Source organism: Mus musculus, chromosome 1 (genome assembly GCF_000001635.26).
Source record: "Mus musculus strain C57BL/6J chromosome 1, GRCm38.p6 C57BL/6J".
Classification (NCBI taxonomy): domain Eukaryota; kingdom Metazoa; phylum Chordata; class Mammalia; order Rodentia; family Muridae; genus Mus; species Mus musculus.
This window is the reverse complement of record NC_000067.6, coordinates 97,266,879-97,287,015: the sequence shown is the minus strand read 5'-3', so window position 1 is coordinate 97,287,015 and position 20,137 is coordinate 97,266,879. Positions and strand designations below refer to the sequence as shown.

The window sequence follows — 20,137 nt, the reverse complement described above, 5'->3', positions numbered from 1 at the left end:
AGAATTGTTCCTGTCTTAAAGAACTGCATGGACAAAAATAGAGAAGAGGCTGAGGGAAATGTGGTTTAGTGACTGTCCCAGCATTTCAAGGGGAGGTTTCAAGGCCTGACACTATTACTGATGCTGTCTGCCATGAGCTTACAGACAGGAGCCTAATATGGCTATCCTCTCAGGGGCCCAACAAACAGCAGATAGATCTGACAGAGACAGATGCAGATACTTACATGCAACCAGTGGCCTGAAGACTTGGACCCCTGTGGTTGAATTAGTTAGGGAAAGGCTGAAAGAAGCTAAGGAAGAGGGTGACCCATAGGAAGACCAGCAGTCTCAACTAACCAGGACCCCTGAGATCTCTCAGAAACTGAGCCACCAATCTAGGCATCATAAATGAGCTGATCTAAGGTACTCGACACTTATATAGCTAGGACTGTCTGGTTTGGCCTCAGTGAGGGAAGAAAGGTCTAACCCTCAAGAAAAACTTGAGGCCCCATGGAAATTAATTAAAAAAGCAATGAAACAAAGGAAAAAAAAAACAGCACCATGTCATGTCCCTTCAGTATTTATTTCCTTGTGCCAAAACTTTAAATATTATCCAAAATGACTGGTTTATAAAATTCAACATTACTATTTATGATTAATAGTTTCATAACTCATGCTTTTATCTTAATTTAAATTTTAAATATAAAATGAATGCATACCTAGAGGAGCAAAACAAGACAAAACACAGCTGCAAACCTTCATGTGTGTATGTGCACCTGGCCTCTTTTACTGACATATACCTTCTCCTTTATCTCTTCTACTCATCTCAAAATCTATTAAAAGTTAACACCCTAATTACCTTTTAATGCTTGCAACATTTATGTAATTTATTAAAAGTACCTGTTTCTGAATTTTCTTGCTCTTCATGGATTGCAAACTATGTTCATTGATTGTAGTTGACAACATATTCCTATTCAAAATTTCCTTCATTTTGTTTTTCTTTATTTATTAAAAACTATTATTTGTATAGGGACTTATCTCAGTATGTAGCCCTGGCTCAACAGAAAAGCATTGTGTAGAACAGGTTGGCTTTAAACTCAAAAATATCCACCTTTCCTTCTCTCAAGTGGTATGTTTATAGAGATACACTGCCATGCCCTGCAGTTGCTTTCCTTTTTATTATATATACCAATTGCACAAAACAATGGCTTCTTAGTATCTGATGTATTCACCTTTTGTATGTATGTATGTATGTATGTATGTATGTATGTATGTATATATGTATGTCTATGTGCATGTATGTATGTATTTATTTATTTTTATAGGCAGTCTCATGCTATGTAGAATGGCAACAAAGTCCCTTCGTTTCCAAGTCTGACCTTGAACTCTTGATCCTCCAGCAGCATCTTTGTTTTTTTTTCCATTTTTTATTAGGTATTTAGCTCACTTACATTTCCAATGCTATACCAAAAGTCACCCATACCCACCCACCCCCAATCCCCTACCCACCCACTCCCCCTTTTTGGCCCTGGCATTCCCCTGTACTGGGGCATATAAAGTTTGCGTGTCCAATGGGCCTCTCTTTCCAGTGATGGCCGACTAGGCCATCTTTTGATACATATGCAGCTAGAGTCAAGAGCTCCGGGGTACTGGTTAGTTCAAAATGTTATTCCACCTATAGGGTTGCAGATCCCTTTAGCTCCTTGGGTACTTTCTCTAGCTCCTCCATTGGGAGCCCTGTAATCCATCCATTAGCTGACTGTGAGCATCCACTTCTGTGTTTGCTAGGCCCCGGCATAGTCTCACAAGAGACGGCTACATCTGGGTCCTTTCGATAAAATCTTGCTATTATATGCAATAGTGTCAGCGTTTGGATGCTGATAATGGGGTGGATCCCTGGATATGGCAGTCTCTACATGGTCCATCCTTTCATCTCAGCTCCAAACTTTGTCTTAGTAACTCCTTCCACGGGTGTTTTGTTCCCAATTCTAAGGAGGGGCATAGTGTCCACACTTCAGTCTTCATTCTTCTTGAGTTTCATGTGTTTAGCAAATTGTATCTTATATCTTGGGTATCCTAGGTTTGGGGCTAATATCCACTTATCAGTGAGTACATATTGTGTAAGTTCCTTTGTGAATGTGTTACCTCACTCAGGATGATGCCCTCCAGGTCCATCCATTTGCCTAGGAATTTCATAAATTCATTCTTTTTAATAGCTGAGTAGTATTCCATTGTGTAGATGTACCACATTTTCTGTATCCATTCCTCTGTTGAGGGGCATCTGGGTTCTTTCCAGCTTCTGGCTATTATAAATAAGGCTGCTATGAACATAGTGGAGCATGTGTCCTTCTTACCCGTTGGGGCATCTTCTGGATATATGCCCAGGAGAGGTATTGTTGGATGCTCCGGTAGTACTATGTCCAATTTTCTGAGGAACCGCCAGACTGATTTCCAGAGTGGTTGTACAAGCCTGCAATCGCACCAACAATGGAGGAGTGTTCGTCTTTCTCCACATCCAGGCCAGCATCTGTTGTCACCTGAATTTTTGAACTTAGCCATTCTGACTGGTGTGAGGTGGAATCTCAGGGTTATTTTGATTTGCATTTCCCTGATGATTAAGGATGTTGAACATTTTTTCAGGTGCTTCTCTGCCATTCGGTATTCCTCAGGTAAGAATTCTTTGACAGTTCTGAGCCCCATTTTTTAATGGGGTTATTTGATTTTCTGAAGTCCACCTTCTTGAGTTCTTTATATATGTTGGATATTAGTCCCCTATCTGATTTAGGATAGGTAAAGATCCTTTCCCAATCTGTTGGTGGTCTTTTTGTCTTATTGACGGTGTCTTTTGCCTTGCAGAAACTTTGGAGTTTCATTAGGTCCCATTTGTCAATTCTCGATCTTACAGCACAAGCCATTGCTGTTCTGTTCAGGAATTTTTCCCCTGTGCCCATATATTCAAGGCTTTTCCCCACTTTCTCCCCTATAAGTTTCAGTGTCTCTGGTTTTATGTGAAGTTCCTTGATTCACTTAGATTTGACCTTAGTACAAGGAGATAAGTATGGATCGATTCGCATTCTTCTACACGATAACAACCAGTTGTGCCAGCACCAATTGTTGAAAATGCTGTCTTTCTTCCACTGGATGGTTTTAGCTCCCTTGTCGAAGATCAAGTGACCATAGGTGTGTGGGTTCATTTCTGGGTCTTCAATTCTATTCCATTGGTCTACTTGTCTGTCTCTATACCAGTACCATGCAGTTTTTATCACAATTGCTCTGTAGTAAAGCTTTAGGTCTGGCATGGTGATTCCACCAGAAGTTCTTTTATCCTTGAGAAGACTTTTTGCTATCCTAGGTTTTTTGTTATTCCAGACGAATTTGCAAATTGCTCCTTCCAATTCGTTGAAAAATTGAGTTGGAATTTTGATGGGGATTGCATTGAATCTGTAGATTGCTTTTGGCAAGATAGCCATTTTTACAATGTTGATCCTGCCAATCCATGAGCATGGGAGATCTTTCCATCTTCTGAGATCTTCTTTAATTTCTTTCTTCAGAGATTTGAAGTTTTTATCATAGAGATCTTTCACTTCCTTAGTTAGAGTCACGCCAAGATATTTTATATTATTTGTGACTATTGAGAAGGGTGTTGTTTCCCTAATTTCTTTCTCAGCCTGTTTATTCTTTGTATAGAGAAAGGCCATTGACTTGTTTGAGTTTATTTTATATCCAGCTACTTCACCGAAGCTGTTTATCAGGTTTAGGAGTTCTCTGGTAGAATTTTTAGGGCCACTTATTTATACTATCATATCATTTGCAAAAAGTGATATTTTGACTTCCTCTTTTCCAATTTGTATCCCCTTGATCTCCTTTTGTTGTCGAATTGCTCTGGCTAATACTTCAAGTACTATGTTGAAAAGGTAGGGAGAAAGTGGGCAGCCTTGTCTAGTCCCTGATTTTAGTGGGATTGCTTCCAGCTTCTCTCCATTTACTTTGATGTTGGCTACTGGTTTGCTGTAGATTGCTTTTATCATGTTTAGGTATGGGCCTTGAATTCCTGATCTTTCCAAAACTTTTATCATGAATGGGTGTTGGATCTTGTCAAATGCTTTTTCTGCATCTAACGAGATGATCATGTGGTTTTTGTCTTTGAGTTTGTTTATATAATGGATTACATTGATGGATTTTCATATATTAAACCATCCCTGCATCCCTGGAATAAAACCTACTTGGTCAGGATGGATGATTGCTTTAATGTGTTCTTGGATTCGGTTAGCGAGAATTTTATTGAGGATTTTTGCATTGATATTCAAAAGAGAAATTGGTGTGAAGTTCTCTATCTTTGTTGGGTCTTTCTGTGGTTTAGGTATCAGAGTAATAGTGGCTTCATAAAATGAGTTGGGTAGAGTACCTTCTACTTCTATTTTGTGAAATAGTTTGTGCAGAACTGGAATTAGATCTTCTTTGAAGGTCTGATAGAACTCTGCACTAAACCCGTCTGGTCCTGGGCTTTTTTTGGCTGTGAGACTATTAATAACTGCTTCTATTTCTTTAGGTGATATGGGATTGTTTAGATGGTCAACTTGATCCTGATTCAACTTTGGTACCTGGTATCTGTCCAGAAATTTGTCCATTTCGTCCAGGTTTTCCAGTTTTGTTGAGTATAGCCTTTTGTAGAAGGATCTGATGGTGTTTTGGATTTCTTCAGGATCTGTTATTATGTCTCCCTTTTCATTTCTGATTTTGTTAATTAGGATTTTGTCCCTGTGCCCTTTAGTGAGTCTAGCTAAGGTATATCTATCTTGTTGATTTTCTCAAAGAACCAACTCTTCGTTTGGTTAATTCTTTGAATACTTCTTTTTGTTTTCACTTGGTTGATTTCACCCCTGAGTTTGATTATTTCCTGCCTTCTACTCCTCTTGGGTGAATTTGCTTCCTTTTTTTAGGGCTTTTAGATGTGTTGTCAAGCTGCTAGTATGTGCTCTCTCCCATTTCTTCTTGGAGGCACTCAGAGCTATGAGTTTCCCTCTTAGAAATGCTTTCAATGTGTCCCATAGGTTTGGGTACGTTGTGGCTTCATTTTCATTAAACTCTAAAAAGTCTTTAATTTCTTTCTTTATTCCTTCCTTGACCAAGGTATCATTGAGAAGAGTGTTATTCAGTTTCCACGTGAATGTTGGCTTTCCATTATTTATGTTTTTATTGAAGATCATTCTTAGGCCATGGTGGTCTGATAGGATACATGGGACAATTTCAACATTTTTGTATCTGTTGAGGCCTGTTTTGTGACCAATTATATGGTCCATTTTGGAGAAGGTCCCGTGAGGTGCTGAGAAGAAGGTATATCCTTTTGTTTTAGGATAAAATGTTCTGTAGATATCTGTCAGGTCCATTTGTTTCATAACTTCTGTTAGTTTCACTGTGTCCCTGTTTAGTTTCTGTTTCCACGATCTGTCCATTGAAGAAAGTGGTGTGTTGAAGTCTCCCACTATTATTGTGTGAGGTGCAATGTGTGCTTTGAGCTTTACTAAAGTGTCTTTAATGAATGTGGCTGCCCTTGCATTTGGTGCGTAGATATTCAGAATTGAGAGTTCCTCTTGGAGGATTTTACCTTTGATGAGTATGAAGTGTCCCTCCTTGTCTTTTTTGATAACTTTGGGTTGGAAGTCGATTTTATCCGATATTAAAATGGCTACTCCAGCTTGTTTCTTCAGTCCATTTGCTTGCAAAATTGTTTTCCAGCCTTTCACTCTGAGGTAGTGTCTGTCTTTTTCCCTGAGATGGGTTTCCTGTAAGCAGCAGAATGTTGGGTCCTGTTTGTGTAGCCAGTCTGTTTGTTTATGTCTTTTTATTGGGGAATTGAGTCCATTGATATTAAGAGATATTAAGGAAAAGTAATTGTTGCTTCCTTTTATTTTTGTTGTTAGAGTTGGCATTCTGTTCTTGTGGCTGTCTTCTTTTTGGTTTGTTGAGTGATTACTTTCTTGCTTGTTCTAGGGCGTGATTTCAGTCCTTGTATTGCTTCTCTTCTGTTATTATCCTTTGAAGGGCTGGATTCATGGAAAGATATTGTGTGAATTTGGTTTTGTCGTGGAATACTTTGGTTTCTCCATCTATGGTAATTGAGAGTTTGGCCGGGTATAGTAGCCTGGGCTGGCATTTGTGTTCTCTTAGTGTCTGTATAACATCTGTCCAGGCTCTTCTGGCTTTCATAGTCTCTGGTGAAAAGTCTGGTGTAATTCTGATAGGCCTTCCTTTATATGTTACTTGACCTTTCTCCCTTACTGCTTTTAATATTCTATCTTTATTTAGTGCATTTGTTGTTCTGATTATTATGTGTCGGGAGAAATTTCTTTTCTGGTCCAGTCTATTTGGAGTTCTGTAGGCTTCTTGTATGATCATGGGCATCTCTTTCTTTATGTTTGGGAAGTTTTCTTCTATTATTTTGTTGAAGATATTAGCTGGCCCTTTAAGTTGAAAATCTTCATTCTCATCAATTCCTATTATCCGTAGGTTTGGTCTTCTCATTGTGTCCTGGATTACCTGGATGTTTTGAGTTACGATCTTTTTGCATTTTGTATTTTCTTTGACTGTTGTGTCGATGTTCTCTATGGAATCTTCTGCACCTGAGATTCTCTCTTCCATTTCTTGTATTCTGTTGCTGATGCTCGCATCTATGGTTCCAGATCTCTTTCCTAGGGTTTCTATCTCCAGTGTTGCCTCGCTTTGGGTTTTCTTTATTGTGTCTACTTCCCTTTTTAGTTCTAGTATGGTTTTGTTCATTTCCATTACCTGTTTGGATGTGTTTTCCTGTTTTTCTTTAATGACTTCTACCTGTTTGGGTGTGTTTTCCAGCTTTTCTTTAAGGGTCTGTAACTCTTTAACAGTGTTCTCCTGTAATTCTTTAAGTGACTTATGAAAGTCCTTCTTGATGTCCTCTATCATCATCATGAGAAATGTTTTTAAATCTGTGTCTAGATTTTCGGTTGTGTTGGGGTGCCCAGGACTAGGTGGGGTGGGAGTGCTGCGTTCTGATGATGGTGAGTGGTCTTGATTTCTGTTAGTAGGATTCTTACGTTTGCCTTTCGCCATCTGGTAATCTCTGAAGCTAGCTGTTTTAGTTGTCACTGTTAAGAGCGTGTTCTTCAGGTGACTCTGTTAGCCTCTATTAGCAGACCTGGAGGGTAGCATTCTCCTTAGTTTCAGTGGGCAGAGTATTCTCTGCAGGCAAGCTCTCTTCTTGCAGGGAAGGTACCCAGATATCTGGTGTTCCAACCAGACTCCTGGCAGAAGTTGTGTTCCACTCACTAGAGGTCTTAGGATCCCGTGTGGGATCCTGTGTGGGCCCTTGCGGGTGTCAGGCGACTCCGCTGGCAAGGTAGCCCGGGGCTTGAGTGGAGCGGAAGGGGCTTGTGCCCCAGATCAGGCCCGGGTAGTCTGCTTCCCTATGTACCGCAGTCTCAGGTTCTGCGCGATTGGATTGGGGCAGGCGCTATGTTCCACTCACCAGGGGTCTTAGGATCCCGTGGGGAATCCTGTGTGGGCCCTTGCGGGTGTTGGGCGAGACTCTGCTGGCAAGGTAGCCCGGGGCTCGAGTGGAGCGGAAGGGGCTTGTGCCCCAGATCAGGCCCGGGTAGCCTGCTTCCCTATGCACCGCAGTCTCAGGTTCTGCGCGATTGGATTGGGGCAGGCGCTGTGTTTCACTCACCAGGGGTCTTAGGATCCCGTGGGGAGTCCTGTGTGGGTCCTTGCGGGTGTTGGGCAAGACTCCAGCAGCATCTTTGTAAATGCTGGGTTAGAGGCATCTACCAACACTTTCTAGTTCTTGTAATGCTGAACATCACGACCAAGGCTTTGTGAGTATTCAGTAATTATACTCCAAACAGCACTACAGTTGAGCTCCCACGTTGTTCTACTGGTTTTGTGTTACTTTTGTTTTCTTAGGACCTGAAGATGCATCATTAATATATTTATTGAGATTGCTGTAAAATGTAATACAGGCCCTCTTATTTATAAACCTCCCATCTGCAAGTGCCTTTTGTTTTGGATCTAAAATTTCTGTCTCAAAATCTTTTGATAAGTCATTTGACCCAATTTAAGGCTTCAAAATGAAAAGATATATTTTCTATTGATGTGGAAAACTACAGTTATTTCCTGTATTTGATAATAAACATTATTCTGTAATTCTCCTACTTTAAATGAATTCTAATGCCATCTCTAGGATTCTGAGATTTCATGAAATGCCATGCTTTCAAAGACTATATGTTCCCTTCCGGTTGGCACCAGCACCAGGGCACCATGGGCACGGAGTCTGCAGATACCGCCAAGGTCCCCACAGGACTCTCCATGGGATCTTAGGACCTCTTGTGAGTGGAACACAACTTCTGCCAGGAAGCAGGTTCTAACATCAGATATCTGGGCACCTTCCCTGGAAGAGGAAAGCTTGCATGCAGAGAGTACTCTGACCACTGAAATTCAGGAGAGATCTAGTTTCCAAGGTCTGCTGATAGAGGCTAACATAATCACCTGAGGAACAAACTCTAACCAGAGACAACTATAACAGCTAACTCCAGAGATTACCAGATGGCGAAAAGTAAACATAAGAATCTTACTAACAGAAACCAAAATCACTCACCATCATCAGAATGCAGCACTCCACCCCACCCAGTCCTGGGCACCTCAACACACCTGAAAAGCTAGACCTGGATTTAAAAGCATATCTCATGATGATGGTAGAGGACATCAAGAAGGACTTTAATAACTCACTTAAAGAAATACAGGAGAACACTGCTAAACAGGTAGAAGACATTAAAGAGGAAGCACAAAAATATCTTAAAGAATTGCAGAAAAACACGACCAAACAGATGATGGAATTGAATAAAACCATCCAAGACCTAAAAAGGGAAATAGACACAAAGAAAACCCAAAGTGAGGCAACACTGCAGACAGAAACCCTAGGAAAAAATCTGGAACCATAGATGCAAGAATCAGCAACAAAATACAAGACATGGAAGAGAGAATCTCAGATGAAAAAGATTCCATAGAGAACATGGGCACAAAATTCAGAGAAAATGCAAAATGCAAAAAGATCGTAACTCAAAACATCCAGGAAATCCAGGACACAGTGAGAAGACCAAACTGACAGATAATAGGAGAAGAAAATTATAGAAGAAAACTTCCCAATGAACTATGAACATACAAGAAGCCTACAGAACTCCAAATAGACTGGTCCAGAAAAGAAATTCCTCCCGATACATAATAATCAGAACAACAAATGCACTAAATAAAGATAGAATATTAAAAGCAGTAAGGGAAAAAGGTCAACTAACATATAAAGGCAGACCTATCAGAATTACACCAGACTTTTCACCAGGGACTATGAAAGCCAGAAGATCCTGGACAGATGTTATACAGATACTAAGAGAACACAAATGCCAGCCCAGGCTACTATACCCAGCCAAACTCTCACTTATCATAGATGGAGAAACCAAATATTCCATGACAAAACCAAATTGACACATTATCTTTCTATGAATCCAGCCCTTCAAAGGATAATAACAGAAGAAAAAATACAAGGATGGAAACCACGACATAGAAAAAGCAAGAAAGTAATCCTTCAACAAACCAAAAAGAAGACAGCCATAAGAACAGAATGCCAACTCTAACAACAAAAATAAAAGGAAGCAACAGTTACTTTTCCTTAATATCTCTTAATATCAATGGACTCAATTCCCCAATAAAAAGACATAGAGTAACAGACTGGCTACACAAACAGGACCCAACATTCTGCTGCTTACAGGAAACCCATCTCAGGGAAAAAGACAGACACTACCTCAGAGTGAAAGGCTGGAAAATAATTTTCCAAGCAAATGGTCTGAAGAAACAAGCTGGAGTAGCCATTCGAATATCGTATAAAATCGACTTCCAAACCAAAGTTATCAAAAAAAGACAAGGAGGGACACTTCATACACATCAAAGATAAAATCCTCTAAGAGGAACTCTCAATTCTGAATATCTATGCTCCAAAAGCAAGGGCAGCCACATTCATTAAAGACACTTTAGTAAAGCTCAAAGCACACATTGCACCTCACACAATAATAGTGGGGATTTCAACACACCACTTTCATCAATGGACAGATCATGGAAACAGAAACTAAACAGGGATATAGTGAAACTAACAGAAGTTATAAAACAAATGGACTTAACAGATATCTACAGTACATTTTATCCTAAAATAAAAGGATATACCTTCTTCTCAGCACCTCATGGTACCTTCTCCAAAATTGACCATATAATTGGTCACAAAACAGGCCTTAACAGATACAAAGATATTGAAATTGTCCCATGCATCCTATCAGACCACTATGGACTAAGGCTGATCTTCAATAACAACATAAATAATGGAAAGCCATTATTCACGTGGAAACTGAACAACACTCTTTTCAGTGATACCTTGGTCAAGGAAGGAATAAAGAAAGAAATTAAAGACGTTTTAGAGTTTAATGAAAAGGAAGCCACAACATACCAAAACTTATGGGACACAATGAAAACATTTCTAAGAGGGAAACTCATAGTTTGAGTGCCTCCAAAAAGAAACTAGGGAGCACACACTAGCAGCTTGACAACACACCTAAAGGCTCTAGAAAAAGGAAGCAAATTCACCCAAGAGCAGTAGATGGCAGGAAATAATCAAAGTCAGGGGCGAAATCAACCAAGTGGAAACAAGAAGAACTATTCAAAGAATCAACCAAATGAGGAGCTGGTTCTTTGAGAATATTAACAAGATAGATAAACCCTTAGCCAGACTCACTAGAGGGCACTCGGACAGCATCCTAATTAACAAAATCGGAAATGAAAAGGGAGACATAACAACAGACCTGAAGAAATCCAAAACAACATCAGATCCTTCTACAAAAGGCTATACTCAACAAAACTGGAGAACCTGGATGAAATGGACAAATTTCTAGACAGATACCAGGTACTAAAGTTAAATAAGTCTCAAGTTAACGATCTAAACAGTCCCATATTGCCTAAAGAAATAGAAGCAGTCATTAATAGTCTCCCAACCAAAAAAAAAGCCCAGGACCAGATGGGTTTAGTGCAGAGTTCTATCAGACCTTCAAAGAAGATCTAATTCTAGTCCTGCACAAATTATTCCACAAAATAGCAGTAGAAGGTACTCTACCCAACTCATTCTATGAAGCCACAATTACTCTGATAACTAAACCACAGAAAGACCCAACAAAGATAGAGAACTTCAGACCAATTTCTCTTATGAATATCGATGCAAAAATCCTCAATAAAATTCTTGCTAACCTAATCCAAGAACACATTAAAGCAATCATCCATCCTGACCAAGTAGGTTTTATTCCAGGGATGCAGGGATGGTTTAATATATGAAAGTCCATCAATGTAATCCATTATATAAACAAACTCAAAGACAAAAACCACATGATCATCTCGTTAGATGCAGAAAAAGCATTTGACAAGATCCAACACCCATTCATGATAAAAGTTTTGGAAAGATCAGGAATTCAAGGCCCATATCTAAACATGATAAAAGCAATCTACAGCAAACCAGTAGCCAACATCAAAGTAAATGGAGAGAAGCTGGAAGCAATCCCACTAAAATCAGGGACTAGACAAGGCTGCCCTCTTTCTCCCTACCTTTTCAACATAGTACTTGAGGTATTAGCCAGAGCAATTCGACAACAAAAGGAGATCAAGGGGATACAAATTGGAAAAGAGGAAGTCAAAATATCACTTTTTGCAGATGATATGATAGTATATATAAGTGACCCTAAAAATTCTACCAGAGAACTCCTAAACCTGATAAACAGCTTCGGTGAAGTAGCTGGATATAAAATAAACTCAAACAAGTCAATGGCCTTTCTCTATACAAAGAATAAACAGGCTGAGAAAGAAATTAGGGAAACAACACCCTTCTCAATAGTCACAAATAATATAAAATATCTTGGCGTGACTCTAACTAAGGAAGTGAAAGATCTGTATGATAAAAACTTCAAATCTCTGAAGAAAGAAATTAAGGAAGATCTCAGAAGATGGAAAGATCTCCCATGCTCATGGATTGGCAGGATCAACATTGTAAAAATGGCTATCTTGCCAAAAGCAATCTACAGATTCAATGCAATCCCCATCAAAATTCCAACTCAATTTTTCAACGAATTGGAAAAAGCAATTTGCAAATTTGTCTGGAATAACAAAAAACCTAGGATAGCAAAAAGTCTTCTCAAGGATAAAAGAACTTCTGGCGGAATCACCATGCCAGACCTAAAGCTTTACTACAGAGCAATTGTGATAAAAACTGCATGGTACTGGTATAGAGACAGACAAGTAGACTAATGGAATAGAATTGAAGACCCAGAAATGAACCCACACACCTATGGTCACTTGATCTTCGTCAAGGGAGCTAAAACCATCCAGTGGAAGAAAGACAGCATTTTCAACAAATGGTGCTGGCACATCTGGTGGTTATCGTGTAGAAGAATGCGAATCGATCCATACTTATCTCCTTGTACTAAGGTCAAATCTAAGTGGATCAAGGAACTTCACATAAAACCAGAGACACTGAAACTTATAGAGGAGAAAGTGGGGAAAAGCCTTGAAGATATGGGCACAGGGGAAAAATTCCTGAACAGAACAGCAATGGCTTGTGCTGTAAGATCGAGAATTGACAAATGGGACCTAATGAAACTCCAAAGTTTCTGCAAGGCAAAAGACACCGTCAATAAGACAAAAAGACCACCAACAGATTGGGAAAGGATCTTTACCTATCCTAAATCAGATAGGGGACTAATATCCAACATATATAAAGAACTCAAGAAGGTGGACTTCAGAAAATCAAATAACCCCATTAAAAATGGGGCTCAGAGATAAACAAAGAATTCTTACCTGAGGAATACCGAATGGCTGAGAAGCACCTGAAAAAATGTTCAGCATCCTTAATCATCAGGGAAATGCAAAGCAAAACAACCCTGAGATTCCATCTCACACCAGTCAGAATGGCTAAGATCAAAAATTCAGGTGATTCCAGATGCTGGGGAGGATGTGGAGAAAGAGGAACACTCCTCAAATTGTTGGTGGGATTGCAAGCTTGTACAACCACTCTGGAAATCAGTCTGGCGGTTTCTCAGAAAATTGGATATAGTACTAAATGAGGATCCTGCAATACCTCTCCTGGGCATATATTCAGAAGATGTTCCAAGTAGTAAGAAAGACACATGCTCCACTATGTTCATAGCAGCCTTATTTATAATAGCCAGAAGCTGGAAAGAACCCAGATGTCCTTCAATAGAGGAATGGATACAAAAAATATGGTACATATACACAGTGGAGTAGTACTCAGCTATTAAAAAGAATGAATTTATGAAGTTCCTAGGCAAATGTTTGGACCTGGAGGGCATCACCCTGAGTGAGGTAACCCAATCACAAAAGAACTCAAATGATATGTACTCAATGATAAGTGGATATTAGCCCAGAAACTTAGAATACCCAAGATATAAGATACAATTATGAAACACATGAAACTCAAGATGAAAGAAGACCAAAGTGTGGATACTTTGACCCTTCTTAGAATTGGGAACAAAACACCCATGGAAGGAGTTACAGAGACAAAGTTTGGAGCAGAGACAAAATTATGGACCATCTAGAAACTGCCATATCCAGGGATCCATCCCATAATCAGCCTCCAAATTCTGACACCATTGCATTCACTAGCAAGATTTTTCTGAAAGGACCCTGATATCTGTCTCTTGTGAAACTATGCCGGAGCCTAGCAAACACAGAAGTGGATGCTCACAGTCTGTTATTGGATGGGTCACAGGGCCCCCAATGTACGAGCTAGAGAAAGTATCCAAGGAGCTAAAGGGATCTGCAACCTTATAGGTGGAACAACAATATGAACTAACCAGTACCCTGGAGCTCTTGACTCTAGCTGCATATGCATCAAAAGATTGCCTAGTCGGCCATCACTGGAAAGAGAGGCCCGTTGGTCATGCAAACTTTATATGCCCCAGTACAGGGGAATGCCAGGGCCAAAAAGTGGGAGTATGTGGGTAGGGGACTGGGGGGGTGAGGGTATGGGGGACTTTTGGGATAGTATTGGAAATGTAAATGAGGAAAATACCTAATAAAAATATTAAAAAAGAAAAAAAAGATTATATGTTCATTTACTGAACAGTTTTTTCTATAATATTGAAATTGTTTTATCAGAGAAATTCTGGGCATATTCCTTGCCTTCTGTGACATCAGTTTCCGAGAGACTCAGACTTGTCTTCTTATACTCAGCCCCGGTCCCAAAACATTCATCTCAAAGAAGGAACCTCATACTCTGATCAGAATTATATGCAGAAAATTCATGACATCTGTAAATTCTGGGGTGTTCTTCACATTTCTTTTCTTTTCAACAAAAGTCACTGAATAACCTAGACTAGCTTCAAACACACACTGTTCCAGCTTTAGTACTCAATGTTGAGATCAACACAGTTATGCCATGTTTGTTTTTTGTTCCTTAGAAACATTATTGTGAACATAGTAGCTGAAATTCCTGTATTGCTTCAATTTGTATAGACGTAATTTTAAAATTTTCTGTTTTTGTTTGTTTGTTTGTTTTGTTTTTTGAGACAGGGTTTTTCTGTATAGCCCTGGCTGTCCTGGAACTCACTTTGTAGACCAGGCTGGCCTCGAACTCAGAAATCTGCCTGCCTCTGCCTCCCAAGTGCTGGGATTAAAGGTGTGCAGCACCATGCCCAGCCTAAATTTTTCTGTTTTATCATCTCATAATTTACAAAATATATGTGTGTGAAGGCATAGTATGTTTTATTCCTTTTTTTAGTCATTAAGAAGCTGAAAACTCAAAAATCACATTTTAGGAATATAATTCTCTCCCTGCTGAGAACATTTATTGGATATTTCATATCTACTTTAATGAAGTCACATTATTTACTAATAATTTATATGTGTGCCTTTTGTGAGTAAGGCGGGAAGGAGAGGGAGAAGGAGGTAGAGAGAGATGGTGTACTGCTAAGGTCAGAGGAATCCTTTCAAGATATGGTATATTTTCCATTTTCCATGTGCATTCTAAGTTATTGAATTCTGGTTCTCAGACTTGATAGCAAATGTCTATACTCACTTAAACATTTCATCAACTCAAGTATCGGTTCTTTTTCATTTCTCTTCTTTGAATATTATATTTTCATTAATAGAACTGTTCTTTTAGATGCCCAAATGGGAATCCTGAATAAGATTCTAGATGTGTCCATATCCCAACAAAGTTATAACTCTCACCCTTTTAACACAAACTTTTAAAACCACCAAATACTTATGAAATTAACTCTAAATGTCACTATTACACCCGCAGTTTCTCTTCTCTCCACTTTCTGCCTTGAACCTTTTTACCATACTATGATAAAACTACTCCATTAAGATGCACATTAAAAATAATGAATTTATGAAATTCTTAGACAAATAGATGGAACTGGAGGATATCATTCTAAGTGAGATAACTCAGTCACAAAAGAACAAACATTACATGCACTCACTGATAAGTGAATATTAGCCCAGAAGCTCAGAATACCCAAGACATAATTTGCAACATACATGAAACTTACAAAGATGGAAGAACAAAGTGTGGATACCTCAATCTTTCTTAGAAGCGGGAACAAAATATCCATGGAAGGAATTACAGAGACAAAGTTCAGAGCAGAGGCTGAAGAAATGACCATCCAGAGACTGCTCCACCTGGAGACCCATCCCATAAACAACCACCACACGCCAACACTATTGCAGATGCTAACAAGAGCTAGCTGACAGGAGCCTGATAAAGCTGTCTCCTGAGAGGCTCTGCCAGTGCCTGACAAATACAGAAGTGGATTCTTACAGCCATCTATTAGACAAAACACAGGGTTCCCAATGAAGTAACTAGAGAAAGTACCCAAGGAGCTAAAGGGGTTTGCAGCCCCATAGGAGGAACTAACCAGTAACCCCAGAGCTCCCTGGGACTAAACCACCAATCAAAGAAAACACATGGTGGGATTCATGGGTCTAGCTGCATATGTAGCAGGGAATGGCCTAGTTGGTCATCAATGGGAGGAGAGGCCCTTGGTTCTGTGAAGGTTCTGTGCTCCAGTATAGGGGAATGCCAGGGCCTGGAAGCAGGAGTGGGTTGGTTGTGGAGCAGTGGGAGGGGAGAGGAAATAGGGGATTTTCAGAGGGGGAAAATAGGAAATGGGGACAACATTTGAAATGTAAATAAAAAAAATCTAATAAAAAAGGCAAGAAAAAATTTAAAAAACATACATCTGATTTCAACCCAAGTCCTGGACAGGCTGGGGCAGAAGGGTCATGTGTTTGAGGCCAGTTTGGGTTGTACAGCAAGACTTTATCCACCAAAAACAATACAGAATCAAATACTTCAACTACAGCAACATAGAGGATAAAACAAAGCATGCATCTCTCCAATTTCCCTTATCTTTTGTAGAGAAATTAGTTTGGCACATTATGTGTTATGATTAAACCCCTCCTCACTTTCCCTCCCCTTCAGTTCCTTCTAATTCTCTCTTGTTTTGTTTTTTGTTTTTGTTTTTTTTTCATTAAACTATGTATTTGTTTGGATATTCCACAATTTCTGTCTCTATATTCACGGCACAACTGAGAACATGTCAGAAGTAAGCTATTGATTTTCTTCTTGTTGGTCAGCCTTTACTGGATAGTCAGGCCACTGACATCCTTGATAACCACTCAACAGATTTAGTTTAGAATAATGCTCTTTTATTATGTATCTAGAGTAAAAATGGGTGGTTATTTGGGCTAAACATATTCTGGACTCTCAAATAAGTGGCAAATTTTGGGTCATTTAATAAATTGAAACTGTAAAAGTTACTGTGGTCCTTTGTTGTTGACACTTATGATTTCTCATGACCCAGTTGTTATTGTAGAATTATAGTTAAATATACACACTAATAAGTCAAATTTACACTCACATCTATGTGACAATTTAAAATTCTCTTGATTGTGGATTCATCATGTATATTCTACAAGGTAAGGTTTCTTTCAAAGCTGTTTCTGGTGCATAGACACCTACATTGCTATAAAGTTAGAGAGCAATATATGCAATTACAAAACTTGTTGCATTTTTAAATTAAAGTGAGAATAAATGTAGTATCTATACAAGTTATGTAATAAAAGGACTAAGTAAGATAAGTAAAACAAAAATTACACATACATAAATTTTAACAATATGAATATCTTCTCTATATATTTACTACAATAAAACAGGAAATCATTTGCTATAATAATTTGCACTATTTCTAAATTCTTCATTCTTATATACTAACTTCTCAATAATTATAAAAATTACATACTTACTCCACGATAATCATGAGGGCAGGTATACTACAGAGATTAGAAAAAACGGTTGCAGAAAAGTAAAAGGCAAAAAACAAAGGTAATGAAAGACAGTTGCTATTACACGTTCCAGAAACAGCATCAATATATTGACCTTCACCATCAGGAGATGTCAATCCTTCTTTAATGCAAGAACAATTGTAGAATACCTATTAATATTGAAAATAAAAATAGTATTTCAGAAACAGCCAGCATACAATAGCCTTGCTAATATGAGAGTAAAAATTAAATTAATATTCAAGAGACATTTCCCAGGGGTTTGTTTCCTATTGCTTTTATACATTTTATTTAGTGATATTAAATTTCAATCATTGAATTTTCCCCTCCTTTCCTCTTCTCAAAGCCTTTCTTATGTCCTTATTTCAAATTAGTAGCCTCTTTTTCTGTTTTATATACTGTTACACATACATAGGTATATATGTTTATACATACATATATGTACATATATATTTATACACACATATATTTGTGTGTGTGTGTAAGTTAGTCCGTATATTATTACTTTTATGTACAGATTTGGTGCTAATCATTTGGTATTGGATAACCATTTTGGTGTGCTTTTCATGGAGAAGTCTACTACTGCTCACAAACCCACCCACTCCTGCTTCCTGGCCTTGGCATTCCCTTACACTGGGGCATAGAAACTTCACAGGACCAAGTCCCTCTCCTCCTATTGATGACCTACAAGGCCATCCTCTGCTACATATGCAGCTGGAGCCATGAGTTCAACCTTGTGTACTCTTAGGTTGGTGTTTTAGTTCCTGGGAGCTCTGAGATACTTGTTAGTTCATATTGTTGTCCTTCTATGGGGCTGCAAACCCCTTCAGCTCCTTGCTAATTTCTCTAGCTCCTCCACTGGGGACCCTGTACTCAGTCCAATGGTTGGCTGGGTACATCCATCTTTGTATTTGTCAGCCACTGGTAGAGTCTCTCGGGATAGAGGTATAACATGCTTCTATCAGCAAGCATTTGTTGGCATCCTCAATAGTGTCTGGGTTTGGTGATTGTATATGGGATGGATTCCCTGGTGGGGCAGTCTCTGGATGGCCATTCCTTCAGGCTCTGCTCCACACTTTGTCTTTGTAACTCCTTCCATGGGTATTTTGTTCCCCCTTCTAAGAAGGGCCAAATTCGGTCCTCCTTCTTATGCTTCTTGTGGTTTGTGAATTGCATCTTGAGTATTCTGAGCTTCTGGGCTAATATCCATTTATCAGTTAGTGCATACCATGCATGTTCTTTTGTGATTGGTTTACCTCACTCAGGATGATATTTTCTAGTTCTATCTATTTGCCTAAGAATTTCATGAATTCATCATTTTTAATAGCTGAGTAGTACTCCGTGTGTAAATGTACCATATTTTCTTTATCCATTCCTTTGTTGAAGGACATCTTGGTTCTCTCCAGTTCCTGGCTATTATAAATAAGGCTGCTATAAAGATAGTGGAGCATGTGTGCTTATTACATGTTGGAGCATCTTCTGGGTATAGGCTCAGGAGTGGTATAGCCGAATTCTCAGATAGTATGATATCCAATTTTCTGAGGAACTGCCAAACTGATTTCCAGTACCAACTTATTTTGATATATTTCTAGGCAAACCAGTGAAAGGCTTGTATGTTAAGACTTTCAAGATTTTAAGAAAGAAGTTGATGAAAATATCAGAGGATGGAAAATTTCCATGCTCACAAATCAGTAGAGTTAACAAGGTATATAATGGCAATTCTACCAAAAGAAATCTACATGTTCAATGCAATCCTCATCAAATGTCCAACAGAATTATTTATATAACTGGGAAAGACAGTTCTCAACTTCATATTCAAATACAACAACAGATGATAGCTATAAGAGTCCTGAGGAATAAAACAACTACTGAAGGTATATCTACCTCTGATTTTAATTGGGTTACAGAGCTATAGACATTAAAAACTGCATGTTTTTGGTATAAGAAGGACATATTCATCAATGGAATCAAATTGAAGACCCAGCAAGAATACAAACAGCTACATACACCTTATTTTTGATAAAGAAGCTAGAAATACACCCTGGAAAAATTAAAGTATCATCAGTGAATGTTCCAAATGGATCAAAGATCTCTACATAAATAAGACACACTACATTTGATGGAAGAGAAAAATGGAACCTCCTTGAATATATTGACATAGGAGACAACTTTCTGAACAGAACACTGATAGTGTAGTCATTAAGATCATCTGTTAATGGAACTTATATAAGTAAAACTTTTCTGTATGAAAAAAGGAAACCAAAAGTAGAAGCCTACAGAATTGGAAGAGATTTTTATGAACTTCACATCCAATAAAGTTCTAAAACATAAGCAACTCAATCAGGTTTAAAAACCAAAATAAACCAATTAAAAATGGTAGACATATCCAAGCAGATTTTCAATAAAGGAATCTCAAATGGCTAAGATACACATAAAGAAATGTTCAATATCCTTAGCCATTGGGGAAATGCATATCAAAACAACTCTGATATTTTATCTGTCTCAATCACTAAAAGGAATAATACAGAAAGGATGCGCCAGCCTACCACAGAGAAAATTGCTCAACTATGTTCACTGTGGGTTTATACATAATAGCCAAAAATTTCAACTAAGCTATATAATACTCATAATAATAAAGGATATGTGACACATGTACACAATGGAGTATTTATTTCTCAGCAGTTAAAAAAGGTGACATCATGAAATTTGTTGGCAAATGAATAGTAGAACAAAAACATATGTG

At 38.5% G+C, this 20,137-nt stretch overlaps 1 protein-coding gene across 1 annotated transcript in view; it reads right to left on the bottom strand.

Annotated features, from left to right (window-relative positions):
• The window catches only part of Gm7133 (predicted gene 7133), a 147,856-nt gene that overhangs the window by 23,534 nt on the left and 104,185 nt on the right, over window positions 1–20,137 (bottom strand). The window contains exon 10 of the mRNA XM_981711.4: window positions 17,359–17,546. Coding sequence (XP_986805.2) covers window positions 17,359–17,546 — 188 coding nt within the window. The remainder of the gene's footprint in view (window positions 1–17,358; window positions 17,547–20,137) is intronic.